Source organism: Mus caroli, chromosome 17, assembly GCF_900094665.2.
Source record: "Mus caroli chromosome 17, CAROLI_EIJ_v1.1, whole genome shotgun sequence".
Classification (NCBI taxonomy): Eukaryota; Metazoa; Chordata; class Mammalia; order Rodentia; family Muridae; genus Mus; species Mus caroli.
In genome coordinates this window covers 67197597-67208850 of record NC_034586.1, presented here as the reverse complement: position 1 = coordinate 67208850, position 11254 = coordinate 67197597, and the positions used below count along the sequence as shown (strand labels likewise).

General features: G+C 42.3%; 1 protein-coding gene across 3 annotated transcripts in view; it reads right to left on the bottom strand.

Annotated features, from left to right (window-relative positions):
• Positions 1 to 11254, bottom strand: part of Lpin2 (lipin 2) — a 109114-nt gene that overhangs the window by 10610 nt on the left and 87250 nt on the right. For all 3 annotated transcript variants that reach the window (XM_029471295.1, XM_021186181.2, XM_021186179.2), the window contains exons 5-11: positions 10624 to 10731; positions 9630 to 9753; positions 8502 to 8838; positions 6065 to 6164; positions 2569 to 2756; positions 1400 to 1493; positions 950 to 1019 (exon numbers count right to left, since the gene is read on the bottom strand). In XM_029471295.1, the coding sequence (XP_029327155.1) occupies positions 950 to 1019; positions 1400 to 1493; positions 2569 to 2756; positions 6065 to 6164; positions 8502 to 8838; positions 9630 to 9753; positions 10624 to 10731 (1021 nt within the window). The remainder of the gene's footprint in view (positions 1 to 949; positions 1020 to 1399; positions 1494 to 2568; positions 2757 to 6064; positions 6165 to 8501; positions 8839 to 9629; positions 9754 to 10623; positions 10732 to 11254) is intronic.

Below are 11254 nucleotides of genomic sequence, written 5' to 3'. Positions count from 1 at the left end.
GAGCTCACTTTGTAGACCAGGCTGGCCTCGAACTCAGAAACCCGCCTGCCTCTGCCTCCCGAGTGCTGGGATTAAAGGCGTGCGCCACCACGCCCGGCAAGAGTTTCTTTTAATGGTGCAAAAGAATTCAGAGATCTGCCTAGCTCTGTTACCTACACATGCTAAGCTAGCTGGGTAGGACCCTGTCCTGAAATTACTATTTCTACTATACCTGGGCTTGGACTCCTTGTGCCCAAGGCTGACCCTGAACTCAGGAATCTGCCTGCCTTTGTATCTTTCTGACAAGCTGGTTCATAATGCAGCTGCCTCTGCTGTTTTAGAATTGTGAAGCCCCTCAGACAATTCCTATCACATCCTTATAATTTTGTGTAGTTGAGAAACTATGTATTTTTGAACTCATGTTTTTAGAGTTCTTTTCCACAGCTTTAAGAGCTCTCCTGAAGGTCCCAGTGTTTACCAGTTTGTTAAGACAGTGGCCACACCTTCACCTCCCAGACTCATGCTGTTTTAGACTAACATGGAGTCATTAATGTTAACAAAAAGGACATTCCTTGAAGGGAGTGTGCAAAATATGTACATTATTATAACAAGCCTTATTTATGCCCACAGCAGCCACTGACACTGTTGGAGGCCCACGTCCACTGGCCCTGTTCCCACACCAAGGCCTCACACCACCAGACTGCTCTAGAGCTTTGTCATTCCCAGAGGAGTACACTGCCTTTCCTCCTGAGCGACTGAGAGCACCAGATGGGATAGGGAGGTGTGCAGAGCACCACTCAGTCTTGTCGAGTCAGGTATGGCCTTTGTGGGCGAATATAGCAATTTGGATCTCTGATATAAAATACTAAACTCAAAACATTGAATAGGACCTAAAAGTACAGAATACAAACTTTCTGGCTGTTGTGTGCTGCAGATACTTTGAAGAAGGTTTCAAATGCACGTCACTCACCTTAGGCAAACTCTTCTGAAATACCTGTAAGCTAAGGATCATGGGAGCAGCCAACGCCCAGTTGTAGTAACTATGAGAAACAAAAATTGTGCAAAACCATTACACAGACGGTGTCAGAAGCAAAGCATGATGGGAAGGATGGTCAGAGGCAGAGGGAGGGTTGCAAGACTAGAGGAAAGAGGAAAAAATAACTTATCAAATTGTTGATTCTTTCCAACAATGAGCAACTAAATTTTGAAGACTTGCTTTAAACCAAACTTCTCTGAGCTGAGAAATCCATAGAAAAAAATAACAGTGTCTCAAGAACTCAGGCAGCAACAGCCTGAAGCTCTGGCCTCACAAACCACTATCTGTGGGCCCATTTATGTGATCACAAACTTTAAAGTAAGGAAAACTTTGACAGTTAAATACTGTAGAGTACTTGGCAATGATCAAAGCATCAGTATTTACCGGTTATATATCCGTATCACGAGGTTTGGGTTGTCGATAAGACCAGGGTTTTCTGCAAACTCATGGTAAGTGATGATATGTTCCATGAACTTCTCTGTAAAGAAAACAATGGTCAGGCCAATATGGTGGCAGTGCAAGGGTCCCTGCAGGATGCTTACAGTGATCTGCGCTAAAGGATTTGTAGGTCTAACAAAAAGGCTTCTAAAAAAAAAGCTATGTTTTCCACATTGGTCAAGACACTTCCATATTTTTAGGACTCAAACAAACTAAACCCCAAACCCATCTAAAATATAAAACCCCAACAATTGTGCTTATAACATTCTATAACATGCACCCCTGCTCTACTTTGAGGCAAGTCTAGGGTTGTGTTCATCCAGTGTCTCTTCACATTTTTAGTTCTCTGAAGGGGAGGAGAAAGAGGATAGTGCTAAAGTGATGATATTTGCCATGGGAAAAAAAACCTTAACTCTTAGAAACAGCCATTACAGGCCGGTGGAAAACTGAGAAAAAATTAATTTAAAATGAATACAAAGTTGCCAGAGGCAGGAAAACTGAGGGAACCAGATCTCTCTGGACCACCCAGGTCAACCTAAGCAACTTGGTTCAGGGTTATTTAAACTAAAATCAAGAGGGATCAGGTGCACCTAAGGTACAGTGCTTAGTAGCTAATTGCTCTATATTCAATCCTTAACACAGGAGATGGGGGAACCAAGAGCCTAGGGCAGACATCTTTCAAGCAGGAGACAGGTAATTGCACTCTTTTGCTACTGTCTACTTGGTGGACAGCCGCTGTCCCACAGCTTTTGAGTCCTGGCGCTTGTCAGGAAGGCAGTTGGGAACGCTTACACACAAGCAGGGTCGATCAGTGTAGTGTGAGCCCACCTTACTGCTCTGCAGAAAACAGAGCCTGTGAATTTGAAATCAGAACCTTCAAGGTCGAGGTCCTCACAAAACTTCCCCACACAGAGGCTCTCTGATGCCTCAAGGGTGTGTCTTTATGGGGAAGTATCCCATACTCACAGGGACAGTCAAGAATTTAGACAGCATTCAATGTTTCAATACATTTGTCATTACATTTTTTTTCTCATGCCAGTCATTTATTGAATTAAATCTGTGCAGAAGGACAACTTTTAAATCAAGTGATGAGCAGGCATGGCTGTCCAGCTTACCTTTAGAAATCTCTCCATTCTCACTGAGGCCTCCACAGAGGGAGAGAGTTACATCAGGCAAGTCCATGGCAGAGTCTGAGAGGCATTCAGTGCCACTGTCCGCAGCTGCACTTCCCACAGACTGTGGGGACTGAGAACCAGAGAACGTGTCAGACTCAGGCCACTGCCTGGAACCTGGATCCGTGTCACTGTGGCAGAGGGAAGGAAGGAGAAAGAAGTGTTTATTCTGTCATGACTTCTTATACTTTTGGCTTGGTGTATGGTTCTCCAGGACTTATTCCCTAAGATGAACAAATGGGAAATCAAAATAACTTCTGAGATGTGTGAGGACATAATGTTTGCATGCATGTGTGGCAACACAAACACACACACACACACACACACACACACACACACACACACACACACACACACACACACACACAGGGAGATGCAGAACAAGATGTCGGGCAGGTGTCTACCTCCATCACTCTCAGGCTTATCTGCCTTCAAGCACGTGCCCTTCCTGAGCTGCAGACCTGTTATCTGGGCCAGGCTGGTCAACAAGAGAGTACCTGGATCTGTCCACCTGTCTCCATCACCTTATGCTGGACTTACAGACATGTGTAGCAGTCACACCTTTCTTTGTGCATGGACTGATGATTTGAACTCAGGGTCTTATGTTATCACAGATAAGTGCTCTTATCCACCAAGCCATCTTCCCAGTGACCCTGCTCTATAAATTTTTAAAGTAGTATCTAAAAACCACATTTATAAATGACATTAGTAAGAATCTGAATATGAGAAAATTGTGAATGTAGAAAACACTTCACAATGGTGCCAGACTTTCAACTGGGGTCTTCCTGACTGTAATTATAGAAGAAAAAGTTATAAGTACTAACTTAAACTGCCATTATGAACTAACAGGACAGTTAAGAAAAGTCTGACATTTGGAAGTGCTTTGATCCTGCATTCCAGGAAAAAGGCATGGTAATATGCAGTCTGGAGAAAATTACTGGGTCCCAGGCTGTATTCTTAAGTCAAACTGCTCCCCTCAACAACTTAATACTCTCTAAAACTAAACTAATTTAAAAAGCAGAAATTACTCAAGAAGAAATACACAGAAGGCTTGCATCAGGAAATGCAGGCTGTCTTTGCAGCACCGACCTTACTATTCTTATTTCTAGACGAGGCCCCGAAAGTCTGGTGCTAGAGGGCGAGTGCATTGGAGTGCCATTAACTATTTGAAACTTCGCTAAATATTTAGCATAGTACTTGATATGTTCAGAATTTTCCTAGAAGCGGGGGAAAAAATTAATACTGGGAATTGAACTTAGGATCCTACACAGACATTTGGCCACTAAATCACATCCCTTACATAAGAAGGCAGGATTCCTAAAATTGTATTAAAGCAAGACAAAGCATGACACAGCTGGTGAGATCAACACAAACTTCTGAAAAACAAAACAAAAACCAAAAATAAACCTACAAGTGGGGTTGCAGGTGGCAGCCGTGCAGATCTGCAGATCTGTTCAGACGAGGAAGGAGTTTTAGGTTTGGGGAAATTTTCTCTTAACTGTAATGCACACCCTCAAATGGACAGTGAGAGGGCAGAGCAGCAAGCCCGTGCGGGGAGGGAGGGGCAGAGAGGCCATAGCAGAAGATGGCTGTGCACTCTCTCTCAGCTCTTGCACTGTCTTTCCTGGGCTCCTGAGATAGAAGATGCCTGTGTGGGGACCCCACCAACACCAGTGCTGGAACACTCTCCCCAAGCTTTATCAGTTGCAGCAGCTGGAGTCCTCCAACGGCAACAACATGTCACACAGGGATGCCATCTGACTCAGCAAGCTGCCAAACCCACAGGATGATGGGACATGTGTGAGAGTTTGGCTGTATAAACTATGACAATTTAGTAACACAGAGGGTGACAAGCACGACAAAGCACAATTATGACATGTCCCAGTAGTCAGTCGTCAAGCTAAGTGTGGCTAGTGAACAGCAGTAACCTTAACCAGTGAAATTATTATCACATACAGTAACATCCCAGTGCACCCCTTTCCTTTTGAGACCAGGTGTCTCTATTACATAGCCTTGTGTGGCCGTCCTGGCACTGGATGCGCAGACCCGGCTGGCCTCTAACTCAGTCACAGAGAGCAGCCAGTTTTTGCTTCCCAAGCACTGGATTAATGGTGTGTGCCACCATGCGTGTCTGGCCCTGCTCTCTATTTCTTAGTGTGAAAATAAAGTAAAAGGATAGGGAAATATGAGACCAAGTCATCTACCTATCTATCTATGTTTCCTTCTCTCTCTTTTTCTTTCTTTCTTTTTCTGTTTTGTTTTTTGAGACAGGGTTTCTCTATGTAGCCCTGGCTGTCCTAAAGTTTGCTCTGTAGACCAGGTTGGTCTTGAACTCAGAAATCCACCTGCCTCTGCCTCCCAAGTGCCAGAATTAAAGGTGTGTGCCACCACTGCCAGACTTGAGAAGGTCATAATTCTAAGAGATTACACTTGAATTTTTTTCCACCCTTAAAAACTGGAGCAATTTCAATTCTTCCATCTTTAAAAACCCATTATTTCAAATGAAGTATGTACCATTTTAAGATAAGTTAAGGTATAGTTAGGAAGGAACTTTAAGAACCTCCCAAAAATACATGTTAAAAAATCTGAAATATATTTATGTCAATCTCATTTTTCCATTCCAAGTAAAAATGAAGTATGTCTTCCCAATAATTTATTTAAAAAATATCATTGTGTATAAGGCTCAGTAGATTCAAGCCATACTTCTGAGAAGAAAATAGTTTTATAACCAATGTATGAAGTAGTAATTCCTCTACGGTTAAAAGAACCGGGTAAGACAGTCAGTGTACACTGTCTGTGGTTCACAGTCACGCTGCTTTAAAACAGTGAGGGATGGGGACAACAGTGTTGTGACGCAGCAGGAACTGTGAGCAACATGAGGACAGGGTCCCTGGAATGAGGCCTTAGATGACTAAGTTCACACGTGGCTTCATACTCTTCAAAGGAGTGAAGAAATTCTTTGTAAAATACTTGCAAACTGAAATGTACTATTTAAAAATATGCAATTACATAAGCATATTCAGTTTGTTATTAACGACTGTACAGAGCACACTAAACTAGGTCTCCAAGATGCTCAGCAAGCCTATGTGCTCACTGTGACAGCCTGACAGCCTGAGCTTGATCCCTGGGACGTGGCTGGGAGAAACAAACAACTGAGTCCCTTGTCCTCTGCACGGGGAGCCGAGTGCGAGTAAACACACACACACACACACACACACACACACACCAGGTGAGAGATTAAATTCTAAAGTCTAATACTTTTATATGTTTTCATAAACAAGTGACACTTTCAAGTCACTACAGTTAAGACAACACACATGAATTATAAGCTTCCCAAAACCAGAAGCAACAAGCAGATTTGGCTAAAAGACAGTCACTCTGCTCCTCTCACTCAGAGTATCTCAAGCTGTTCACTCCTCTACGCAACAGCACACACTACCTTTTAGGGAAATAGAGAGCCGCCACTTCAGGCTCAAGAGCCTTTAAGTCATCAAGGTAAATGTCATCAGGTCCCTGGTGCTGGCTTCTTTTGTGAACACCTGTTAATTTAAAAAAAAAAATACAGAGGTAAGAATTTATTCTCTACTTACAATTCTGTGGTAAAATCAAGTTTTCTAAGCAAGAAGGACCACTGTGTGCCTAAGGCAAGGCCTCAGAACCAGTGCCTGTCCTGCTTTCTATCTTGTCCTGGCCTGGGCTCACTCTGTCTGTCTCTCTTTTTCTCTCTCTGAATGTAACAGTATTGTAGTGATCCATAGAACAGACTTACATGGCATGTCCTACGGTTCTCAAGAGAGAAATGTTAACACGTCTAGAACTTGCTTTCTGTTTCTAAGTTAAGATATGGCAGAGATACAGCTGTGTACTGTACCACATAATGACACTGTAGTGGATACAGAGACAATGGTGGTCCCAAAATACTAAAATGGACCTGGAAATGTCTGCTGCCTCGTGACAGTTGGCGACTATAGCATCTTAGGGTGACATGTTTGCGATGGTGGTGGTGTGAGCACACCTATGGCCCCGTTATTCCTATGTTAGTAAGTACATCCAACTATGTACAGATTATCTTGGTAGTGATACCCGTGACTTATTTACATAGTTATTACTTATAACTATTTTAGGGCATACTCCCATCTGTCTACTGATGTAATGGTATGCCATTCTATACCAGCAACAGCATCATTTCATGTTCCCTGCGTCTCCTGATTATAACAAGAAGTCAAGTCAATTGATTTGTACTGTATAAAACACTATGATGTTTACACAATACTAAACTGCCCAAGGACATACTTCTCAGACAACATTCCTGCCACTGAGTGAAGCGCCACAGAGTGTATGAAACGTTCATAACCATGTGTGTGGGGGGAGTATAAAGCCAGAAATGGTAGGAACCTTTCTGAGTTCCCATGTCTATAAATCCCTGCACAATGTGCATCTACCAAATGAGAATTGGTTGTGCCCCTTAACAGTTCTTACAACAGAACAAACACTGTGTAGATTTTGGTGAGAGCCACCATCAGCTATGTGTCAGATTCGGCCACAAACACCCTGGATAGCCAACACTCTTAGTTTGAACACCTTATTTCTGAATGATCTGAGCCTGTATCAATTTGTGATAATAGAATGTTTGATTTTTTTTCTTCCATCAAAATGAAGCAGTAATTCAGCTAAATATGACAGGTGGAGATACATACATACATACACACACACACACACACACACACACACACACACACACACACACACACATATATATATATATATATATATATATATATATATATATATATATATATATATATACACACACACACACACACACACACACACACACATTCATACACACACATACATACATGGGCTCCAAGCTAGCATCCAGAGTGTGTAGTTGCTGGCTCTCACTGGGTAACTGTGTATCTTTTAGCAACAAGCCCAATCTAAAACAACTGATATAAAGTGAGTGCTTGTGACAAGGGCTGGCCTTCTCAGTCTGCACACCAGTTTAAGGAGGGAAATTACTGAAAGAAAGCACTAATAATTAGTGGACATTTAAAAAGTATTTTTATTTCTATTCATTTTAGGTATATGCATGTTTTGCCTGATATATGGCTGTATGCCTGGTGCCCACAGAGGCCAGAAGAGGGCGTTGGGTCCCCGGGCACTAGAATCACAGTCATGAGCTGCCACGTGGGTCCTCTGGAGACACAGCCATGGCCCTAACCACTGACGCATCTCTCCCCTAGTAGACAGTTATTCTTAAACCATACCAAACCTACAAAAGATTTCATTCTGCTTTAGCTAAGCAGAGGTCTGAGAAAACACTTTTTCTCTGTTCTATTTTTATTTCTATTGAAGCAAAAGGTCATTTAAGATTTCATTCACTAACATTCTTAGTTAATAATTCAAGACAACACACGAATCTTGGTGTAAAAGCACAGCACACATCGTAGTATGCTTGGGGAAGACATGTGTGGCTTCCTCATGTTGGCAATAGGACTGTCACTATGCTCATCAATGGTTGGAACTCATTCATTTACTTCTTACTGAACACTTCCTAACCTCTGCGCCATCTCTCTAGCCCTTACTGAACACTTCCTAACCTCTGCGCCATCTCTCTAGCCCTTACTGAACACTTCTTAAAATCTTCCTGAGTGTTGACTTGGAAGACCAAAACAAAAGCCTGGAAGTTGAAAGTCTTTTTTTTTTGGGGGGGGGGAGGGTGGAAATTAGAGAGCGAGAGAAGCCGCAATGGGTAAGTCACCACAGTCAAGTCTGGGACAGGTTCTGTCTGACTGGAGAGCAAAACCACAAAGGACTATCACACAGAGACAGCGTATCCTCTACCCTGACGGTACATGAGGTCCAGCAATTACCTTTCTTTTTTGTTGGTGAGTCTTTAGCAGCTGCTTTGGGTTCTGAGGGAGCCTCTGCTGATGGGCTGGGAACAGGGTCTGCATCTAATAGCGATGAAATCTGAGGCGCTTCGAGAGGTGATTCGGGAAGCTCAGTAGACGCTGCATCACTCAGTTGCTTACACAGGGCTCTAGGTTTGGGTTTCACTATGGTACAGGCAGTATCTTCAACAGTAGCATCCTTTTCAACTTCTCTTATGAGGCTGTCCTCACTGGGGATTACCCTGAAATGCGTGTTCTCTGATGGTGTAATTGTAGCTGTCCTTGGATGATAGTCGTACCGTTCTCTTTTGGTGACCTGCAAAGGTGAATTGTTTAAAAACTAACTTCAAATGCATTTGTTATGGTTAATTTGATATATGGTAATACATTCACTAGCTGTGAAACAGGACACAATTGGCAAAATAACTATTTGGTTCAATGTCATGACATTTATAAGAGTCAGTCACACTTGTAACTATTATCATCAGAGTCAAACACTGGAGAAAACTGTAGAGACAATTTTCAGAGTCTAGGACAGAAAATGTCATCTTGAAGGAAAGAGCTCATAGTATACATGAGAACCTCATCATAAAACATGATTCCAGTGTTCCTTACAGCAGTCAAAAACGCAAGTACATCTCTGTTTTAATAAAACTGAGTTCAACAGAAGATGTAAATGACCTCGCAGAATGGACCTTTCAGTTGATCACTCTCTCAGTGTGAGCAGCTGGAAAGTTTTATGAACCCCTCCTTCCTGATGCTGGGGACGTGCACGACCCAATGTCTTGAGCACGGAAGACAAACCTTTGCCAACTGAGCTATGCCCCATCCTACCTTTAGTTATTAAATTTCAGTGTGGAAACTCTAATTTAGGTATCTTTAAATTACAAAAGATACTGGATTCCTTCAGTTACAAGTAAACGTATAGTGGAAATATTATGAAAATGTTTTTATTTACTTTTTTAAACACTTTTTCTGACCACAAGAGGGCACTGCCATGATAATTCTCTATGAATTTGGTAAGAAATCGCTTCTTTCATTTAATGGAGGAAAATGATCTTTACTAAAATTTAGTCAGACATCCCTGTCTTCCCTGTGAGCCCATACCTTGGTGGACTCTGGGAACCCGCCCCATGTCCACTCCATGTGCGACTCAGATCTGAGGAGGCTCTCAGATGGCTTCACCTCCAGCTCCGAGTCACTCTTGGGGCACACAGCCTGTGGGTAGGTGCTGCAAACACAAGAACAAAGGGAAGCAGGCTTCAGTCTCACAGGTGAGCCACAGCCTCAAGGAGCAAGGCCAGCTGTGAGCTCGCACATTCCTCCTGAGGGGAGCATCAATTACACATTTTACTGGAGTTCTTTAATGAAATAAAAATGCCAGTTAGGATTATTAAGGGCTTCCTAGGCCCTCTGTAGACCCACCATGGTATGTATTATTTACTAGTTTCTCAGCAGAAACCAGTGATACAGGTAATTTTGTAAGGCAAAAAACACACAGGAAGATGGGCTCAACAATCAGTTACTGTGGGACCAGATAGATGGCTCGGTAGTAAAGAACTGGAGGACCTGGGATCCCAGCAAGCCCATGGCTACTCACAGTTGTCTGCTAAGTCTATAATCACCTGCAATCCTAACATCCTAGGGAGGGGATCTGACTTCCTTTTCCGAGGCTTCTGTGAGCACCAGCCACGCACACAGTACACAGACATACACGCAGACAAAACATCCTTACACATAACGTATATAAATTTAAAAAAATCATTTAAAATCTAATGGTTTGATCACAGATATAACAAACAGTATGGTCACATGTTCTCTCACTGTGTTATCTGACACCAAAGACCTAGATTTGGAATTTAGTGGTAGGTCAGGCAAATGCTAGGCTGATTATTCAGATTTACAACTGGCAAGCACCATTAGAACAAGATTAAATTTAGGAACAACAAGGTTGTTGAAAATCATTTCATAGTCATGCTAAATTTTACCTAATGGTTACTCTACTATTACACAAATGGGAAAGTGGTATCGCTATCGAATAACAAAGCTACTGATAAGCTTCCCTTCCCCTTAGGAAAACAGAAATTTCAAGGATACTCACGTTTCTAATGGGGACCAATCTCCATCAGATAAGGGGTAGTTATCCCCAGAATGGAAGAGTGAAGGCTCCTTGTAGTCCTCTTCCTTTAAGGAAGCATTTGAAGATCCTCTACCAAAGGGAAAAACAAAGTAAAAACCAAGAATAATATGTAAAAAAAAGTAAGGCAGGAATGGTATGTGGGCTTTAAACCCTCCCCACTAAATTGATGCAAACAATATGTTGTCACCACCTCAGCACAGTGCTACTCAGTGGGTGTCATTTATTCATTTCTTCCAAATTTAAGGTAGTAAAATTCCATTGTAAATAGCATGTAGTCAAAGATCCAGAAGTTTAGTATAAGAATTTTTCCAAAGTAGAAAAGCTATGGCCTCAGTTCTTGTCTTCAGGGAGTTAATTTGTCATGTGTTCTGCCTACTTCTCAGTCACGAGGAGGTTTATAATGAAGCACGTGGAAATGGCAGAAACCTCTGAAAAGCACAAAGCACTGTATTGCAGGTTCAGGGCTCCTCTAGAACACTCAGCTCAATAGTGTACTAAGTGTCAGCCTTACAGAACAGTAGTGCTGTACTGAGTGTCAGCCTTACAGAACAGTAGTGCTGTACTGAGTGTCAGCCTTACAGAACAGTAGTGC